We start from the raw sequence: 20428 nt of genomic DNA, 5'->3' as shown, positions 1-20428 counted from the left end.
AGTTGTAGGGATATAACAATGCATTTAATTTTTTTTCACATAATAAGCTACATTGAAATTATTTGTACTGTGCAACATATCATGTGATTCACTTATATCTAAACTGCAAATGAAAAAGCAATTGATACTGAAAAGTAATTAAAAGTAATTAAAATAATATAAAAAAAGTACATATACTAAGTTTTGCATGTGGAGCTAGGACTTCTGTGAAAAAGGCCGTGACTTGCCTGATGTGACCCAGCAGGCACGTGTCGCGGTGAACTCAGGTCTGCTTGAGCGTCTAAGTTTACCGTGTGGGTAAAAGCCTTGATATGGGGCCAGTTTGACTTCTCTCACTGCTACATCCACCTACCTACCTACCTACCTACCTACCTACCTACCTACCTACCTATCTATCTATCTATCTATCTATCTATCTATCTATCTATCTATCTATCTATCTATCTATCTATCTATCTATCTATCTATCTATCTATCTATTTTAATTTATTTATTTTATTTATTTATATTCTAGTGAGTGCGATTTCGGCCGCATTCTTTTTCATGCACAAGCACACATCCTTGTAAATTATGGCAACATTTTAAACTCAGCCGTTTTTATTCCCTGCACATTCATATAAGTTTTTAGCCTATTTGTGGTGCACTGTTACATCCCTAATTAGATTTGTCTTAAGCATTCATGGGTGCATCTAAATGAGCAGTGTGGAGATCTGCTGCAAAAAAAGAGGAAGGTGTGAATAATAAATTGGCTAGTGATGAGATGGGATTAGTCCCAGGGATTAATACAAGCACTGCAATCTTGAGCAAATGTGCTGTCTATTGGAGACGTATCGGCACGTCCGGATTTCTAATTACTTCTGCACACAGTCGATGAGTCGATGAGCGGTTCCAAAGAGGGTCCGAATCAAACACCTTCCGGAATTAAATTTCCAATTCCACGCAATCGAATATTATTGTCGTGTTTGAGAACTCTTCATTATTGATCTGTGTGGCCCATCAGTGTGTGGGCTCGTTTTCTTCTACTGTGGCTCTGTGTGATGAACTGAGTTTGAACATGAGGACACGCAGCATTTCTCACATTAAAGGAAAGGAATCATGGGATGCTGTTATCACATATGTAATATTGCAGCTACGTAAAGGCCCTTTTTTTTTTTACTATTTATAAGAGGGATGCCAACGGCTTTCTAATTTCACTCCATTTCTTTGGGAAATCAGCATAATGGCAGTATAAATAGTAACGTGCCCTTGTTTACTTCTGTTTGGAGAGGGAAAGTGGAAATTGCTCCAAAAGATTTTTTTTTGTTGTCATTGTTGTTGTTTTGTGCATCCTCAACAACTCCGTCTGGGCCGACGCCGCTCAGAGTCCAACGTACTGCCGCCCAGAATAGAATCCTACTCTTGTTTCGCTGTAATTGTAGGTCAGTTGCAGCCTGTCATCAAAAGCTAAATCTGCTTAAACTGATTCCTCGGGGTGAGTCATGCCCTGTGCAAGCCCTGCACCAGTTCTGCATTGAGATCCAGATCAGGCCTGCTGAGAGAAAACAGTTAGGATGTCTGCCTCTGGTTAGGGCCACCTGTCTGAGGTGAATCTGCTGGGGTGCTGAAGGAGAGGAGACAAACCCACAGCATCAACCGCTTTATTTTTTATCTGTTGCAATTCCTATTAGCTGATACAGTTTAGTAATCCATTTATTAATGAATAGTGACTCAATTTTGATCATAATTATTTTTTCTGGAGGCATTTTAATGAATCATCAACCATAAACATCTACATAATAACAAGAATATTTTACTTTATGTAGTGAACATATCAGGTGTTAATCCTTTTGAATTAAAATACAGAAACAAATGGCCTCTTCCACAATATTCCATTTTTTTTTTATTTGAGTATATGTAATGTATAATTGTGTGTACTGCTGTGACAATCGATCATCAGGAATGTAAGAAGATCTCAAAAACAAAAATGGTACAAAACTGGTACAACTGTTATACTGTTGTACCAGTTGTACCAAAACTGGTAAAACTAATATACTGTTACAACAATGCTGATCAACTAACTAAACATGTTCATAGCAATTTATACTATACTAATAGTATAGTTTATACAATTTATAAATAATACCCATTGCTTATACTGTTGGAATAAAGTTTAATCAACAAACAATGCTCATAGAAATGCAGAAAGTATAAAAAAGCAACATACATTTCCATGTGTCAGTAAATGCATTACCTGTAGGCCATGTTATGCATTTCAAGTAGTCCCTGTTTTGGGAATAACTGTTTGTGTGTATGCTGTATGTTCTGAATGTTTGTCATATGTGTTATTGAGTGTGAGTAAAAAAAAAGTGTGTTTGTGTTTGTGGTTAACTTTATCATTCTTTCTCATCTACTCCCTGTCACTCAGGTGTCAGACTTTGTCTGTTGGGGACTCCTCACAAAGGGTATAAATATGGCTGTCTCCCTCCTATGGAGAGACACAAACCTTTTCAGGGACCTCAAGCCAAGATCCAAACAGGAGTGCAGAGCGACTCTCAGACACACTCGCCGGCTCCAAAGCCCCTCCTGTGCCCCCATGCAGAAAACCCCCCGGGGGAGCAGACGCCAGCTGAGCCTGTGAAAAACAAGGTAAGAGACCCAGCTGACTGACAGACAGGGCCAGCTCTGCTGTGCCTCAGCGAGAAGTTCAGCCAGACAGGCTGAGAGCTCATGAGCGATTCAGACAGCTCGAGCAACCCAGGGAGAAGAGACGACCTGTGGGCGCGTGCAAATTGAGAGCAAAATGAAAGCCAGAATGTTGTTATGTGCCCAACATGGGAGTGCCATGGTAAGCTACTGTTGTTTTATTGATTGATGCCTTGATTGATGATAGTAGCATGAAGATCGAGCTCTTTTATTGGAGTTTTTGCGACTGCTGAGTTGTGCTCTGTCAAAGTTATTTATGGGAGTAATAAAAGGTCTGTGGGATGGTAAATATACTGTATCTTTGAATGTCATGTACCCCCCCTCCCCATCGTCTGATAAAATGAATCTGTGATTTGGGATTAATCGGCACAGTTCAAAACATTTCCTAGCCCCCCCCCCCCCCCCCCCCCCCCCCCCGCGTTTTGCATCCAGTGGTTTGGCTGTGCCACCTCACCCCATCAGTCAATGGTACAATAAATGATGGGCTTCATGTTGGTATTTTGAGCTTTAAATGTCAGTACTGTTCTCCCGGGGCTGTAATTCAGCCTCCAACCAGGAAAATAACTAATATAAGTGATTGACAGTCTTTAAGGAAAAAAGAAGCGTCCATTTAAGTCTACTTAGGTCTCAAAAAGACGGGGATAAAGAACAGAAAGGTGGTGGTGGCCACCTATGGAACAATGAAGTGTTCCAAAGGTGAACCCTTCCAATGAAGTGTTCTGATTGCTAAATGCAGGTCTGAGATCTAAATGCCATTTGTGAAATTATACAGCCGGGTTGAGTGCCTCTTTACTGCAGGGCTTCAGAATGGCTGGATGTGTGTGACTTCAAGTAACATGATTCCGTTTTCTTCCCTGTCCTCCCTGAAGGACTCGATACGCCATGGAGAAGGGGAATTCTCGCTCGGATGACCCCAGGCATTCCATTCCAGATGAGCTGTGCCACCCCTTTTCCAAGTTCTCCGACTGGAAGTTCAAACTCTTCCGGGTCAGGTCCATGGAGAAAGCACCTCTTCCCAGTGAAAAGGAGCCCCTGTCAGCCACAAGCTCAGGGGATTCGGCCATGGAAGGTGCCGGCCTTCCTGGCAGCGTGATGAAACTTTGCCTGGGAGGTAAGAGCAAGGAGAACATCGAGGGGCCCAGCAGGCACATAGACCTGAAGCTGCAGGAGATTGATACGCACATGAACCACATCAAGTAAGCACTAAGCTGTTTAATGCCATTTTATGTGCCGGTGATCTACCAGATGTTTCAGAATGCCAACCAATCTGCTCTTGCCTGTAGGTCTTTGTGTCGGCTCTGTGGCATGTTACTCAGAAAAGCCAAAGGGCCGGAACATGAGGTCCAGGGCCTCCTGGATGAAGCCAGCAGGTTTTCCCTGCGTCGGATGGGCTGCAAAGCGTTGAACTGGCCCGAAGTGATCCTGAAGGTCTTCAAGGTAGACGTGGCAGGAGACATGGAGACGATCCACCCCCCCTCATTCTGCCACCGCTGCTGGACGGCAGCCATCAGAGGCGGAGGCTTCTGCTCCTTCACACGCACCCAAGTCCCGGAGTGGATGCCTCACAGCACCCACTGCCCGCTCTGCTTCCCCAAAAAGGTGTCTTTGCAGCGAAAGGGAAGGAAACGCCGAAAAGCCCTCAGAGGAGCTCCCTCACTTGCAAAGAGAAGCAAGTTGGAGTCTCATAGCTCCAGTGCCGTGGGCGGAGGAGGCAGGGGTTCCCTGGGTAGAACTAGGGTGAAGAAAGGCCTCTGGGTGAAGAACTTCACTTTCTGTCATAAAGAGCATTTGAGTGTCCAGCTTCTCCCCGACGATCTTCCTCTGGACTTTGTCAGCGCTGTCACCTGCCAGGTCTGTGGCCACCTGCTCGCCAATCCGGTCCAGGCTCCGTGCGGCCATCTCTTCTGCCGGAGCTGCATCCTGAAGTACGGCCGGGCCGTGGGCGGCCACTGCCCCGCATGCTCCCTCCCGTGCGCCCCAGCCGATCTAACCAGCCCCGCCAAGGCCTTCCTGGGCGTCCTGCACTCCCTCCAGCTGCTCTGCCCGAAAGACGGCTGCGGAGAGCGCGTGAGGCTCGACTCCTTCAGACCCCACTGCCTCGGCCACCACCTCGAGAAGCGACAGGAGGACGAGCAGCGGAGCACAGCGACAGAGCCGAGCCTCGACAGCTACCTGCCTGTCAACAAGGGGGGGCGGCCGCGCCAGCACCTGCTGTCATTGACCAGACGCGCACAGAAGCACCGCTTGAAGGAGCTGAAGAACCAGGTGAAGACGTTCGCCGACAAGGAGGAAGGGGGGGACATCAAGTCGGTGTGCCTGACGCTGTTCCTGCTGGCACTGCGGGCCAGCAACGAACACAAACAGGCAGATGAGCTGGAGGCCATGATGCAAGGTACTTCTGATGTCATCACAGATACCGTGCATGCTCACTCCCAAACTCCCTAACACAAGAAACTACTTAAAACGTTGACTCCTCTAGAGCAAACCGGGACAATCTGTAAGGAGTTCATTCAAAAATGAATACATTTATGAATATTTGTTGCTGGGAACATAGACGTTAGAGTAGCAGTTGTGACATTTGCTGCAGCAGGACTCATTAATTACATCAACGAAAAAAAGTTTTGTTTTGGCACTGAGTAATTACACTAGGTCTAAAAACGTTCATGCATAATTCACCCACAAACATTACGCCTTTATGAAATAATGCGTTAGATTTCGCGACACGTGCTGCTTCAAAAAAAAATGATATCAGACTGTTCTTTCTCCCCCACCCCAGGCCTGGGATGTACCGTAAACTTTAGACGAGGTTGTCCCGCTCTCTCTCATTGTGTGTCACTCTGATACACAGCAGCAGCAGCAGCAGCGCTTCTCCAGAGCCCGTTAGGCAGAAAACAACAGCAATGGCTCTTGTAGCTGTAAATGACACAGGCGGCGTGTGGTACTCTGGGGAAATGAGGCCAGCTGGTGTCTGTTTTCATCACTGGCCAATAGATCAGTTTTGTCAGCTTTCACCATTTCACCCCTGTTTTCCTGATGTAACATTAATAGTTGGTATAAATGTAGCTCTTTTAATTAGGGCATTCTTTTTCTGTGATTTATCAATATATTTTTAGACACTGACAGAGGTGGATAGGAAATTTTTAAGGCTGCATCAATGTACATAGCTCAATGTATGTGCAGAATTATGCACATTCAGGCTGTGGTGTTGCCAGATTGGGCTGTTTGGAAATATTTCTGGTAACTTGCCTGTAGAGAAAAGTTATTCAGTAGCAGAGTTTGTGCGGTTTTCATGTGTGTTTTGGTGCACCTTTGGGTTGAATGTATAATGTCAAAGGCAACAGTACATTGCAAAGAAACTGTAAATATAGGTAGCTATGAAAATATCTAAAATCTCCTATTATATTGCACAATGCAAGTAAGGGTATAAATCATTTTAGGATTTGACTGAAACAAACATGTCTTCTCTTTTTACTTGCACAGGCAGAGGTTATGGATTGCACCCTGCAGTGTGTTTGGCCATCAGGGTCAACACCTTCCTGAGTTGCAGTCAATACCACAAGATGTATCGCACTGTGAAGGCCACCAGTGGGCGCCAGATCTTCCAGCCACTTCACACCCTGCGTAGTGCAGAGAAAGAGCTTCTTCCAGGCTACCATCAGTTTGAGTGGCAGCCTGCTCTGAAGAATGTGTCGAGTGCATGCGATGTAGGCATCATCAATGGACTCTCGGGCTGGACCAGCTCAGTAGATGACGTTCCTGCTGACACGATTTCACGGCGCTTCCGCTATGATGTGGCCTTGGTCTCAGCGCTGAAAGACTTGGAAGAGGACATCATGGAGGGCTTGAGAGAGCGAAACCTGGATGACAGCACCTGCACCTCAGGCTTCAGTGTTGTCATCAAAGAGTCTTGTGATGGCATGGGAGACGTTAGCGAGAAACATGGAGGTGGTCCAGCAGTTCCAGAAAAGGCGGTGCGCTTCTCTTTCACGGTGATGTCCATATCTGTTCAGGCTGAGGGTGAAGACGAGACAGTTACTATCTTCCAGGAACCAAAGCCCAACTCTGAACTCTCCTGCAAGCCAATGTGCCTGATGTTCGTTGATGAATCTGACCATGAGACCCTTACCGCCATCCTAGGTCCCGTGGTGGCAGAGCGAAATGCCATGAAGGAGAGCAGACTCATCCTATCAGTCGGCAACCTTCCACGTTCCTTCCGCTTTCACTTCCGGAGCACGGGATACGACGAGAAGATGGTACGAGAGCTAGAAGGTCTGGAGGCATCTGGCTCCACTTACATATGCACCCTCTGCGACTCCACCCGTGCGGAGGCCTCTGAGAACATGGTGCTTCACTCAATCACCCGAAGTCATGAAGAAAATCTGGAACGATATGAAATCTGGCGGACGAATCCATTCTCAGAGTCTGCAGACGAATTACGCGAACGGGTCAAGGGCGTCTCAGCCAAACCCTTTATGGAGACCCAACCCACTTTGGACGCCCTGCACTGCGACATCGGGAACGCCACAGAGTTCTACAAGATCTTTCAGGATGAGATTGGAGAGGTCTACCAAAAGGCGAATCCGAGCCGAGAAGAACGTCGTCGCTGGCGAGCTGCCCTGGACAAGCAGCTGAGGAAGACGATGAAGCTGAAGCCGGTGGCGCGGATGAACGGTAACTACGCTCGCCGGCTGATGACCACCGAGGCGGTGGAAGTTGTTTGCGAGCTTGTGCCTTCAGAGGAGCGCCGTGAAGCCTTGCGTGAGCTCATGGGTCTGTACCTACAAATGAAACCAGTGTGGCGCTCAACCTGCCCCGCCACTGACTGCCCAGACCAGCTCCTCCGCTACAGCTTCAACTCCCAGCGCTTTGCTGAGATCCTGTCCTCCACCTTCAAGTACCGGTATGATGGCAAGATCACAAACTACCTGCACAAGACCCTGGCCCACGTACCTGAGATAGTTGAGAGAGACGGCTCTATCGGAGCCTGGGCCAGCGAAGGGAACGAATCCGGGAACAAGCTGTTTCGCCGCTTCCGCAAGATGAACGCCAGGCAGTCCAAGACATTTGAGCTGGAGGATGTGCTCAAGCATCACTGGCTCTACACTTCCAAGTACCTGCAGAAGTTCATGGAAGCCCACAAGAACTCTCCGAAAGCCCTGCAGGCAACCATCAACCCTGAAGAGATGACAGTAGACGACAGTGAAATGTCACCGGACATAGAATTTTAAAATCTCAGAAATAGAAGTAAACCTCAGTGTGGGTTCAGTTAAAGGGTATAAAACAAAAACACACATATATATTAATATGAAACATTTTTATTATACATTAGAGGCATTATATGTTCAACCTCACTATTTTCCTTCGTCACCTCATCGGTCTCAAACATTTTTTTCTTACTTAAGATTTTAGAGTACCTCAGTTTTTAATATTGCCACTGAATTGCACACATATTTCAATAACACCTTTAGGATCAGGATGAAAAGCGTTCCCTATTTTTTCACCTTTTGTGTTAATAAATTTGAGACGTTTTTTCTTTCTTTCCCAAAGATCTGATCTGGAGGGGAAATGCTATTCTTTCCTTTTCTTTTTTTTTTTTTTTTTTTTAAATCTGGGACTTTTTTTTTTGTCCCTTTTATCTTTGGCTCACTGTGACATATGAGGGAGTTTATTGTATTGCAAGGTTATGACACGTTCATGAATTTATAGAGAAGGATTATTTATGGAAACAGATGAAAGCGTTGTAAGTCACTGAAGGGAAATTGTGTTACAGGAGCCCACATTTATGATCGCAGTATTAATTTGTCACAAGGGCAAAGATAAAATGGAATTAGGGAAACTCAAATTGTCTTACTTTCCGGAGTGCCGGGGAGAAGGATTGCTTGGGTGCTATATATATTTGGTTCCTGCGGTGCTGCGTGGAATGACTTTGAACTACCCCTATACATCTCCACATTTTGCACAACTGAGTATGAACTGCTTCAATTTTTACCTCCACTTCAAAATAAAAGGATGTACCGACCTTCCACTAAATCACGGGGAAATACGGTACCACACTATGCTGCCCAGAGCCTGCCTGGAGAAGCACTTGCTGCGTGCCGCTCTTGCAATCTCGCATGGAGCACTGGCACTCGATACTTCGTGCTCGACGCATTCTCTTCCAGAAAAATGTTTTTCGTCTGAGGAGCGTTACCTCATTTCCTTAATGTTTTGCCGTGCAAGCGCGTGAGAGACGCCTGCTAAGTGGATTGATAAGCCATATTGCTTTTTTTTGGAGGCATTGTGTAATGTTGCATGTGCCCGTGTTTGTTCCATGTTTAATCTTGGCTTAGCCATTAAAAAGGTAAAAAGTCATCATTGTTTTTCCCTGATCTGCATCTATTGTGTTACTGTACACTTCTTTATGTTGTTTTCAAATGTAATTTGCGGCAAAAATGAAAGATGATCGATATAGCTGGTTGCAGATGCTCTATCAATCTTGTAAAGAAAGAATGATGATCCACAGCAGGCTTTTTCATTCTAATTTCTACCACATTATGAAACATTCTCACTGCCATTTATTTTGTAATTAATTTGCTTTTGTTGTTTTTTTAAGTCTTGCACTTTGCGAGCTCATTTATTGAAGTGAAACAATGACAATATTGAGCTTTTCCCCGTCATTGTACATTCATTGTCCTCTTGATTTTTGAGTGGATTTGTCTGTATTAAAGTGTACTGTCTGAATAAAACAATATGAATAATACACACTATTTTCTTATTTATTCTTCTATACATAGAGTACAGGCCAAAAGTTTGGAAACGCCTTGTCATTCAATGTGTTTTCTTTATTTCCATGACCATTTACGTTGGTAGATTCTCACTGAAGGCATCAAAACTATGAATGAACACATGTGGAGTTATGTACTTAACAAAAAGTGGAGACCTGGCCTCCACAGTCACCGGACCTGAACCCAGGCGAGATGGTTTGGGGTGAGCTGGACCGCAGAGTGAAGGCAAAGGGGCCAACAAGTGCTAAACACCTCTGGGAACTCCTTCAAGACTGTTCGAAAACCATTTCAGGTGACGACCTCTTGAAGCTCATCGAGAGAATGCCAAGAGTGTGCAAAGCAGTAATCAGAGCAAAGGGTGGATATTTTGAAGAAACTAGAATGTAAAATATTTTTTCAGTTATTTCACCCTTTTTGTTAAGTACATAACTCTACATGTGTTCATTCATAGTTTTGATGCCTTCAGTGAGAATCTACCAACGTAAATGGTCATGGAAATAAAGAAAACACATTGAATGAGAAGGTGTGTCTAAACTTTTGGCCTTTTGAAATTTTGAAAATTTTTATTCATTCATTTTAATGACATTACAGTTGCAATTCATAAAAAAATGCAGCATTACAAAAGAAAAATCACACATCTTACATTTTACATGGTCAATAAACATTATTAAGGAAGAAATGAGATAAACTCTAATGCTGTGCTCAGTGGACATCAGTCAAAAAGCCTCCTCAAGAGGCTCTTCTTGGCTGGGGTCAAATGCAGATTGACAGGTGCTCTGCGATGAAGTGCCTTCATGGGAATGCGCTTCAAGGGCATCACCTGCCGGGGAGGGGTTCTCTCTTGTCGGGGGAGACCACCGTGCTCCAGGCAGAAGTACTTGGCACTGTTCTGGGAGAAGCACTGGAGAACGCTCTCAGACATCTCCATACACTGGGCATGAACCCAGTGACCGCCCTCGCCCTTGGAGCAGAAGATCATGGCAGGGCGGCTGAGCTCGGTGGAATAGAAGGGCTCCCAGGTGTTGGCGTCCACCTGGCAGCTGAGGCAGCATTTTATCCAGTAGCCTGTCTGAGACTCATCCTCCTCATCCTCCTCGTTGTAAGTGCCTCCCTCCCCATCGCTGCTGCCCTCCAGCTCGTGCGGATCACGGCCAAAGTAGAGCTCCTCTGAGTCCTCCAGAGGGGTAGAGTCTTCAAAATCGGGCGATTCCTGGCTACAGCCCTGAATCCCATCCTCACCAACTTCTTCCTGCTCAAAGCTCACGTGGTAGAAATAGTGGGCATCAGGTGGGGCAGGATTTCCTTCTGATGGAATCGCGATTAATGCGGTACCTTTCCCAAGGGTTCCACCAAACCAGGTGCGGCTGTGGCTGATCTCAGTCGTCCACTCCGGCGCCTCCCTCAGTTGAATGTGGATCCCATTGTTGTCCAGGACCACAGAGCTGCACTCCATACGTTTCCTTTGATCAAACTCATATCCCCCGAGGACAATGTACTCATGACCAGAACCGATGCGTATGGCAATGGCACTGGTGATGGAGAGGCCATGGTCCAGAACATCACAGGAGATTTTAGGGCTTCCCAGGAATAACTCAACGCGCAGGCGGTAAAGACGAGGGTGACGGGAGTCTGACGATAAGGTGTGGCCACCCAGGAAGTAGACTGAATCTTCTCTCGCCAAGGCCAGGTGGAACGACTGGCCATCACCCAACTCAGGAACAGTGTGAGCTGAAGAGCACCCGTACTCCAGGTCAATGAGAAAGACCTGAGGTGGGCAGTCCACCATGCTGTTCCAGTTCTCTGTAGTCCTTTGTCCTGGAGGCATGTATCTCCTGCCACCAAAAAGGACACAGGCCCTCTTGCCTCGACTATGAACCACAGTGATGGTATGGCCATAACGAGGTCCTGGAAGCTCCCCCACCAACTCCTTCTCTTGGCACCGCAGTGTCACCTTGCGATTGCAGCCACGGCTGTCCACGCTCAGCATATAAAGGCTCGCAGACAGCTCATTGTTGGGTGTCCTTCCACCATGGACCAGAGCCATCTCAGGACTTCCATCTCGGGCCTCCAAGTGCGCAACTGCAGGGCAGCGTAGCGGCGGGATGTAGCAGGAGTTGTTGGAGAAGGAGATAGCGCGGAGTCGGAGTTCCCCATTTTTCAGCCGCACACCAAAGACCCCAGTGGGGCAAGAGCGCTTAGGCCAGCCTTTCTGGCCAAGTAGAAAAACTTCTCCCTCCAGCTGCAGCAAGGAGCTGCCAGGCTGCACCACACCTGCACAGTTCACCGCAGTCACTGGCTGCAGGGACATGTTGCTGCAGAGAACTGTGGAGAGACACAGAACAGAACGGAGGTGATGAGAATCATTTTATACAGTAAATGCATATACATTATTATATATGGTAGATAAAGAATGATGACAATTTTGATCTAATCTAATATTAAGTACAGCTATTATTATAATATTATAAGTTACTTATTATTATTTCTACTTTTATTATACGTAGGCCAAACTATCCACATTTTTGAGGGAACATTTGTAGTATTTTATAGATGTAAGCAAACTTTGCTTCAGTCTTCGCCTTCACCTGCCTATTGAGTAATGAATAACAATATTTTAAACGATCTGACGACAATGAATTTGTTTGTTTTTATTATTGATCGGAGGGGAAAATTTGTACGTATAAACCTGTATTCCCTGTATTGATCGTTTTCTAAATGTGATTTATATTAGTGTAAATGCAATAAAAAACCCACAACGACACAACCGCAGTCTCTGGTTTTCTCCGGAAAGTTCCGACCGATGCACTTTCACGCGCACGCCGCTTGTAGTCTTTACTTCCCACTTCCCCGTGCATATAGTGCGTCTGACGCCTCATTTCCCACAACTCCTTTCGGGACGTGTTGCCTGACGTCCGCGGTGCGTTCAAGTGGTAGGAAACTTTTTAAACAGTGACCGATATAGTTCTGCCTTGAACGGTTCACTCTTCTGCATGTAATATGACGAAGCTCTACGGTATCACTCCATGAAAATGTTCGGTTGTGAAGGAATAATGTCATTTTGAGAAATTCGTTTTACTACATATAAACAGTTAGCATCCTGCTCCAAATACCGAGCATCGCATGGTGCGTTCATGGTAGGTACATTCGTAAAGTTACCATTTTCACTCATCATCCACATAGAAACACGCTTTAAGCCCCCTGTCATGCGGTTTTAATTATTCTTCCGCACGGCGAGATAACAGGTGGCCGAAGTTACCGGCGCCAGCCTCCCCTTCACCCGCCCGTACCTGTTACTCGGGTCCCGAGCGACGCGAACCGCGTTCAGATTCTGGGCGAGTCGTGAGCAAGCCGAGTCCGAGTCGGCGGTCCGAGTCGGCGGTGTGTGTGAAGCTCGGCTGGATCCGAGTGCAGCTTAACGGTCTGTGACCGCTCGCAGGTGTCTGTGCCTCAATAACAACTGTCTTTATGGTGTGTGACATTTGTGACTAATAATTGCAACATACATTTGCATGCAATATACAAAATGTACTTGTTTAGTAAAGGATGTTGTTAATACAGGGAATTAATGGAAATCCTCTTGAGTACACTTATATTTAAGGCATTTATCAGACACTCAGGGATAAGCATCTTGCTCAGTGACACAATGGTAGTAAGTGGGGTTTGAACCTGGGTCTTCGGGTTCATAGGCCCACTAGGCTACTACCACCCATAATTAGTCCATAATTTTAAAAAAGTGTACTGATGAAAATGTTTTCTAAAATGTTTACTGTACTGTATTGCTGATTTATGGCATTTGCTGTTTTATTCTACATGTTACTGAGGATACTGTGTATATAGCGTATATATACTCTGTGCGTATATATATATATGTGTGTGTATAGACAGTAAAAAAGGACAGGATCATACACTGAAAGATAAAAATACTGGCTCAACTTAAAAAAAATTATCTGTCACACCTAATATTTTTTGCATTGCTGTAATGTGAATAAAGCAAACAAACCTGTTGTCAGTAGCATTATAGCAAAGTAAAGTAAAAAACTATAAAATCTTTATATATATATATATATATACACACACACACACACACACACACACACACATATATATATATATATATATATATATATATATATATACTCATAAGCATAAATTAGGCAGCTTAGTTTAAAAGAGCAAACTAATAAATGTTTTAACTTCTTTATTGAGAAAAGAAACACATTAAACAAGCTACGATTGACTTTTTTTCAGTGTATTTGACTTCATCTTAGGGAAGTGCAAGTTTTATTTATGTGCTCAGTAATGGTGTTGTTCTTCATGGACTTCTGCCTGCTTACAGCCTGACTATCTGAATGAAGATTTTCATGCTGTCATCCAGAGACATTTAGTCCGTTGGGTAGATGATGCTTGAAAGGCCTAATTGAGAACCTTTTTCAACATTGATGGACTTGATTGGGTGCAGGGTAAAGTAAAGTAAAGTGAAGTGTGACAGATTATTTAAACCTGTTTTCAGTAGCATTATAGTAAAGTAAAGCAAAAAACTATAAAATCGTGACTTTTTTCAGTGTATTTGTGGAGGGTGGAGGGCAAAATAAAAACCTAACTTCAAAAAACTCCCAAAATACCCCATATGTCAGGCATTGATTATTGATTTACATAAAGCTTCTTTATTGAGAAAAAACACATTAAACAAGCAACAGCTACGGTTGACTTTTTTCAGTGTATTTGTGGAGGGTGGAGGGTGAAATAAAAACCTAACTGCAAAAACCTTCCAAAATACCCCATATGTCAGGCATTGATTATTGATTTACATAAAGCATTTATTGCAGAATTTCACAAAACTATGACATTATGTGTACAGAGAAAAGAGACTTGGTTATCCCATTGTCCTCTGAGCAGCAATACAACATTGTTCTCCATCCATGGACCTTTTCTTGTAGGAGATCGTTCATTAGTTCACAGCTTTGGCAGATAGAAGCTTTTCAGCCTACCAAACCTCACACCCTGCACCTTTTCCAGATGGCTTTTGTGACCAAGGCAATCCATAAAACATCTGTCATACGTTCTTACAGCAGCGTTGAGAGGGGAAGGGACATGCGCTGGCCGTGGGCAACTTGTACACCCACCCGCTCATGCTGTGCAACACCCGAGGCCAAACCTGTAGAGCGGCGCTGTCACCGACATTTAATGAACGATCCTGCTCATTTCCTGCATGCGCCTAGATTCCATTAACCATTTCACGGCTCTCTTCAGACAGAGGCCGGGCAGAAAGGAGGGCAAGGAATACACACGCATGGGAAGAGGCCGAGAAAGTGGGTAGCAGCTGTCTAGAGCTCATTAGCATAATGTTATTGTGTTAGAGGAGTGTGTGTGTGTGTGTGTGTGTGTGTGCGCGAAGTAAAGGCTGCAACCACAAGTGCCTGGTAGAACGTTAGTGCCGAACAACACAACCAGCAGTGCACCTGCGTGCTGGAGCGGAGGGAGGGAGGGAGGGAGGGAGTCAGTCGAATAAAGCAGCAAGTGGAGGAGTGGAGTGAAGTAACATTCTCCCCAGTGCCCCCCCCCCAAAAAAAAAAATTGAAAGTGTGGAATTTCTTCTAATGCCCGAACCCACCGCGGGGATGTGTCTTCATGCATCCCATATACAGTACAGGCCAAAAGTTTGGACGCACCTTCTCATTCAATGTGTTTTCTTTATTTTCATGACCATTTACATTGGTAGATTCTCACTGAAGGCATCAAAACTATGAATAAACACATGTGGATTTATGTACTTAACAAAAAATGGAGACCTGGCCTCCACAGTCACCGGACCTGAACCCAATCGAGATGGTTTGGGGTGAGCTGGACCACAGAGTGAAGGCAAAGGGGCCAACAAGTGCTAAACACCTCTGGGAACTCCTTCAAGACTGTTGGAAAAGCATTTCAAGTGACGACCTCGAGAGAATGCCAAGAGTGTGCAAAGCAGTAATCAGAGCAAAGAAACTAGGATATTAAACATGTTTTCAGTTATTTTACCTTTTGTTGTTAAGTACATAACTCCACATGTGTTCATTCATAGTTTCATTGAATGAGAAGGTGCGTCCAAACTTTTGGCCTGTACTGTACACTTGTATCTGGTGAGACATGCATTGCGGCACTGTGGAGAAGCAAAAAAAAAAAGAAAAAACGACGGCATGTTCCACACAATACAATTGCGTGCGAGTGGGTGGAGCGGCGGGGCCCCATGGGATTCGTGCGGCATAATTGATGGAGCGGCGTAATTAGCGTCTGCTCCGGCACCTGCTCCTGTCTCCTGTAATGCCTCGCCACCTGACGGGGTCTCGCCCGCAGCAGGCCTCTGACGAATGGCGGCGCGGCCGTTCGCAGGCCCCGGCTGCCGTAACGCGTCCTTTTGTTTATTGCCGTTTAATGTCAGTGCCTGGAAGGGAAGCTCAGCGATTGTTTTCCACCCTAATCAGTCCCTCCAGGACTTCACAGCCTCATTTTTGGGGGCCGTTGGGGTCTAAAATGCCTGATTAGGCAGTAACTTTTCTAAAAAAAAAAAAAAAAAACAGCAGTTTTTGGGACTATAATTGTGTGCGAAAGTGAAAATAATATTTATTTTTACGCCTTTTTATGATAATACGCTGAAAGTGAAAGTCAGCTCGTTCCAGGGAGATTGAAGCAGCACTTTTCTCTAGTAAACGCAAGTCATCCATGTCACCGGGCGTGGCAGCCTGACCTCCTCTACGTTTCCAAAGTGGACACGCATGCGGTGCTGTTTAATTCTATTTCTATACTGCCACCTGGTCAGCCATGCCCAGTCGGCGAGAGCATAGATCCAAACGTAAATGTTTAAAGGACTTTTTTTGTTATGTTACAGGCTGTACAAACTCCCTTCCTCTCATCTGTGTACGCGCCTGTGAATGGATTTTTACATTTACATTTACAGCATTTTTATCAGACGCCCTTATCCAGAGCGACTTACAATCAGTAGTTACAGGGACAGTCCCCCCCTGGAGCAACTTAGGGTTAAGTGTCCTTGCTCAGGGACGCAATGGTAGTAAGTGGGATTTGAAACTGAGGTGAGTGTGTTACTCACTAGGCTACTAACTAGGGTGGTAGTAGCCTAGTGGGTAACACACTCGCCTATGAAGCAGAAGACCCAGGTTCAAATCCCACTTACTACCATTGTGTCCCTGAGCAAGACACTTAACCCTGAGTTGCTCCAGGGGGGGACTGTCCCTGTAACTACTGATTGTAAGTCGTTCTGGATAAGGGCGTCTGATAAATGCGGTTAATCTACTAACACCACAAATTCTGATTTGAAAGTCAAGGTTTTGTGGAAAGGTTGTGGTGATTGGACAACCGGAGGGGTCGGTGGAATTCGTGATCATTGTTACGCCGGCGGGATTAACACAGGTCTAATTATCAACACTCATCGTCCACGGCCTAATCAGCCTCGGCCCCGCACTCACTCCTCTCTTTTCAGCTCTCATGCGTTCGCTGTCGGTCAACCGTAAAACATTTGGGCAGGAGCGACGCCGGTGGCGGAGAGAGGCACGGAGCTCCATGAGAAGGCAGTGAGTGTCGCCCCGGATCTGGCGTGCCGCTCCTCTGAGCAGACCTACGAGCAGTTCCTGGCTTGGTTCACACGCCTGACCCCAGGTCAGTTCAGCAGAGTCGGCATCATCTGTGTAAACAAGCATCTGCATGGCTTAGCCCCCGGTTCCCTCCTCCCCGCTGTTTTCCTTGCAGGGCCTGTGATGGGCAGACATCTGCCGGCCACCTCAGGACTCTGCGGTCGCCCCCGCCCCGACGTTCCGTCTCTCGGCGACTGAGGGCGGAGGAGAGGAAGCGGCGCAGCAGCGAGGACGGCAGGGTCGACTCGGCCTGCCTGCTGATCAGGTGGAGGTCGCTGGCTTATGGATTTCCGTCTCGCATCCCAGCATGCCGAGCTGACAGGGGCTCGGGCGGGCATCGCTCCTCTCCTTCAATCAAAGTCAAAGAAATGCAGTGCATTAGCACTTCTGCTCCGTCGCCCTCACCACCTCCTTCTGGCCCTTAACGCGCTGCTTCTTCACCGCCATGCCAGAGCTCTCGGCGCTGTTAAAATTCCAGAAACATCATCTTCATTTAGGAAATGCTGAGAACTTGGCTCCCATGCTTGCTCGTTAAATACTTTATTTATAATATTATTATTACTGTATGTGTATATTTTAATGATTGCTGAGTACGTTTGGGCGGTGGACCACTTTGCTACGCAGCAGTGACACCATCTTACTAAATGCAACATCATGCAATGTTGAGAATGGTCTCTCACCCAAATATTAATGTCATTAGTGGTCATTTGATCAGAAAAGATCTGTGTTATAGGCTATTTCTGCAGTCCTATAAAGTGGGTGTTTAGGTTTGGTGCTGGACAAATAGCTGTTCTGTATAAATGCAGCAAATTAAATGTGCAGATTAATTATGCTTAATTAAGATCTTATTTAAACTAAGCTCTCTGTGGCAATTTAATACTTAAATTAAAATTAAACATATATATATCGGATCTGTTTTCCCTCCTTGTAAATCTCACATTTGATGATGGACCACAGGTTCTCAATGGGGTTCAGATCAGGTGAACAAGGAGGCCATGTCATTAGTTTTTCTTCTTGCCAGCCACGCTGTGGAGTACTTGGACGCGTGTGATGGAGCATTGTCCTGCATGAAAATCATGTTTTTCTTGAAGGATGCAGACTTCTTCCTGTACCACTGCTTGAAGAAGGTGTCTTCCAGAAACTGGCAGTAGGACTGGGAGTTTAACTCCTTCCTCAAACCCGAAAAGGCCCCACAAGCTCATCTTTGATGATACCAGCCCAAACCAGTACTCCACCTCCACCTGCTGGCGTCTGAGTCAGACTGGAGCTCTCTGCCCTTTACCAATCCAGACACAGGCCCATCCATCTGGCCCATCAAGACTCACTGTCATTTCATCAGGCCATAAAACCTTAGAAAAATCAGTCTTGAGAATTCTTGGCCCAGTCTTGACATTTCAGCTTGTGTGTCTTGTTCAGTGGTGGTCGTCTTTCAGCATTCTTACCTTGGCCATGTCTCTGAGTATTGCACACCTTGTGCTTTTGGGCACTCCAGTGATGTTGCAGCTCTGAAATATGGCCAAACTGGTGCAAGTGGCATCTTGGCAGGCTGCCACGCTTGAATTTTCTCAGTCCATGGGCAGTTATTTTGCGTCTTGGGTTTTTCCACACGCTTCTTGCGACCCTGTTGACTTTTTTGAATGAAACGCTTGATTGTTCGATGATCACGCTTCAGAAGCTTTGCACTTTTAAGAGTGCTGCATTTCTCTGCAAGATATCTCACTATTTTTGAGCCTGTCAAGTCCTTCTTTTGACCCATTTTGCCAAAGGAAAGGAAGTTGCCTAATAATTATGCACACCTGATATAGGGTGTTGATGTCATTAGACCACACCCCTTCTCATTACAGAGATGCACATCACCTAATATGCTTAATTGGTAGTAGGCTTTCGAGCCTATACAGCTTGGAGTAAGACAACATGCATGAAGAGGATGATGTGGACAAAATACTAATTTGCCTAATAATTCTGCACTCCCTGTATTATTTTCAATTTATAATAAAATAAGTTGATAATCATTATCAAATCAAATCATCAAGCAAAAGAAGATGCATAACTTTAGTAGAATGTATATCCAAAATCATGTACAGTATTTAGTAATATGAAGAGTCTATGAGATTTGGTAAACTAAAATACCCAATGCAAATATAGACAGTTGCAATACTGATGTTAGTTGCACTACTTTCAAGGCACAATAGAGCATTGTGCAGCTGGATAGAAAGGAGAGATGAGTATTGATTGATTGTGTTTGTATTGGGGCTCATGGTTCAGTCTAATCGGTCTTTATGTAGCCCGCTGTGCACATGCGCATGTAGCGAATCATCAGTTAGGAGACCTACACTACGCCAGGCATTGATTTTCCTCGGATTCTGCTTTTTCCACATTATTAGAAGCCTGGGCCAGTGAGGTGCTAAAGCGGGGCTTAAATGTGGGTCTTGGGGACTTGAATGAGTGGAACACAAGGCCTGAGGAACGTGAAGCGGCACAGACCCTTCAGTATCAGACTTTATCACAAACTGGGTGGGTTTGTATTCCAGATGGGGGGGCTTTGGCAAAACTGTGAAATGACCAGGTTGAGTCTTGCTTGGCTCGTGACAGCCAGTGTCCATTTCCTCTGCCACTCTGAGCTGCTGACTACCAGAACGCAGGCCGCCCAGTTTCACCTTTATTAGCACGGCTACTTATTCTTGTCGCCGTGTCTGCGCGTAAAGCGCGGTACAAGGGCTGCGGATAGGAGGCCCGGGCTTCGCTCGGAGGATGCTGTAATTGCCTTTTCCGTCGGATCAATGACGAGCGCATCACCTCGCATCCAAATGAGGTCCTCTGACAATGATGGAGACGTGCTGTTTTTTTTTTGTTTTTTTCTCTCTCCTATGCAGAATACGTTCCGGGTTAACCTCGCGAAAGCGTCGCTTTGATACTTACATCACTTCATGTATTTCAATATAAGCCGACATTCGCTGTACACAGTTTCTGGCCCACTCGCAGTCCTGCGACATCCAAAGTCATTAGGATGCGGCATTGCATGCTTTATATATTTATTTATTCGACAAAGATCGCTAATGACCTTGCGCTATGTGGTGCTGTCATCCGCAGAGTGGGATTTTGGGTCCTCTGAGAGAACAGGCTCATCACGGATCAGTCTCTGAGCTCGGGCTCGACCTCGCAAACCGTCCCCAAATGCCTGGGCCTCTCCCAACAACCCAGGGTATGACTTTCGCTGCAAGAGTAATTATCAGTTTAATTGAGAAGATCAGCATGACCCCACCGCCCCACCCACCCAGAGCTGATGGGGGTGGGGTTTGAAGAGGTAGGGGCAGAGGAGGGTCTCAGTCATAATTCCCGCTTTTGATGGCAGTCTCAGGC

The 20428-nt window shown here is 45.5% G+C and overlaps 2 protein-coding genes and 1 long non-coding RNA gene across 3 annotated transcripts; 2 read left to right on the top strand and 1 right to left on the bottom strand.

The window, feature by feature from the left end:
• The first annotated feature begins 2686 nt into the window (after positions 1-2686).
• On the top strand, positions 2687-8123 carry LOC114766554 (V(D)J recombination-activating protein 1). The gene is made up of 4 exons (XM_028957397.1): positions 2687-2824; positions 3552-3878; positions 3966-5074; positions 6163-8123. Exons 1-4 carry the CDS (start codon positions 2811-2813, stop codon positions 7908-7910), a joined length of 3198 nt encoding a protein of 1065 aa, XP_028813230.1. The 5' UTR covers positions 2687-2810; the 3' UTR covers positions 7911-8123.
• A 2035-nt stretch (positions 8124-10158) lies between these two features.
• Positions 10159-12805, bottom strand: LOC114766731 (V(D)J recombination-activating protein 2-like). The gene is made up of 2 exons (XM_028957877.1): positions 12734-12805; positions 10159-11768 (listed from the first exon to the last, which is right to left on the bottom strand). Exon 2 carries the CDS (start codon positions 11752-11754, stop codon positions 10159-10161), a length of 1596 nt encoding a protein of 531 aa, XP_028813710.1. The 5' UTR covers positions 11755-11768; positions 12734-12805.
• Positions 12342-17501, top strand: LOC114766732 (uncharacterized). Its single transcript, XR_003742855.1, has 3 exons — positions 12342-12376; positions 16918-17093; positions 17184-17501. It is a non-coding gene; the product is annotated as an uncharacterized LOC114766732 (long non-coding RNA).
• Positions 17502-20428: the final 2927 nt, after the last annotated feature.

The sequence above is a fragment of the Denticeps clupeoides genome, chromosome 17 (assembly GCF_900700375.1).
Source record: "Denticeps clupeoides chromosome 17, fDenClu1.1, whole genome shotgun sequence".
Lineage (NCBI taxonomy): Eukaryota > Metazoa > Chordata > Actinopteri > Clupeiformes > Denticipitidae > Denticeps > Denticeps clupeoides.
This window is presented reverse-complemented; position numbering and strand designations above follow the sequence as displayed.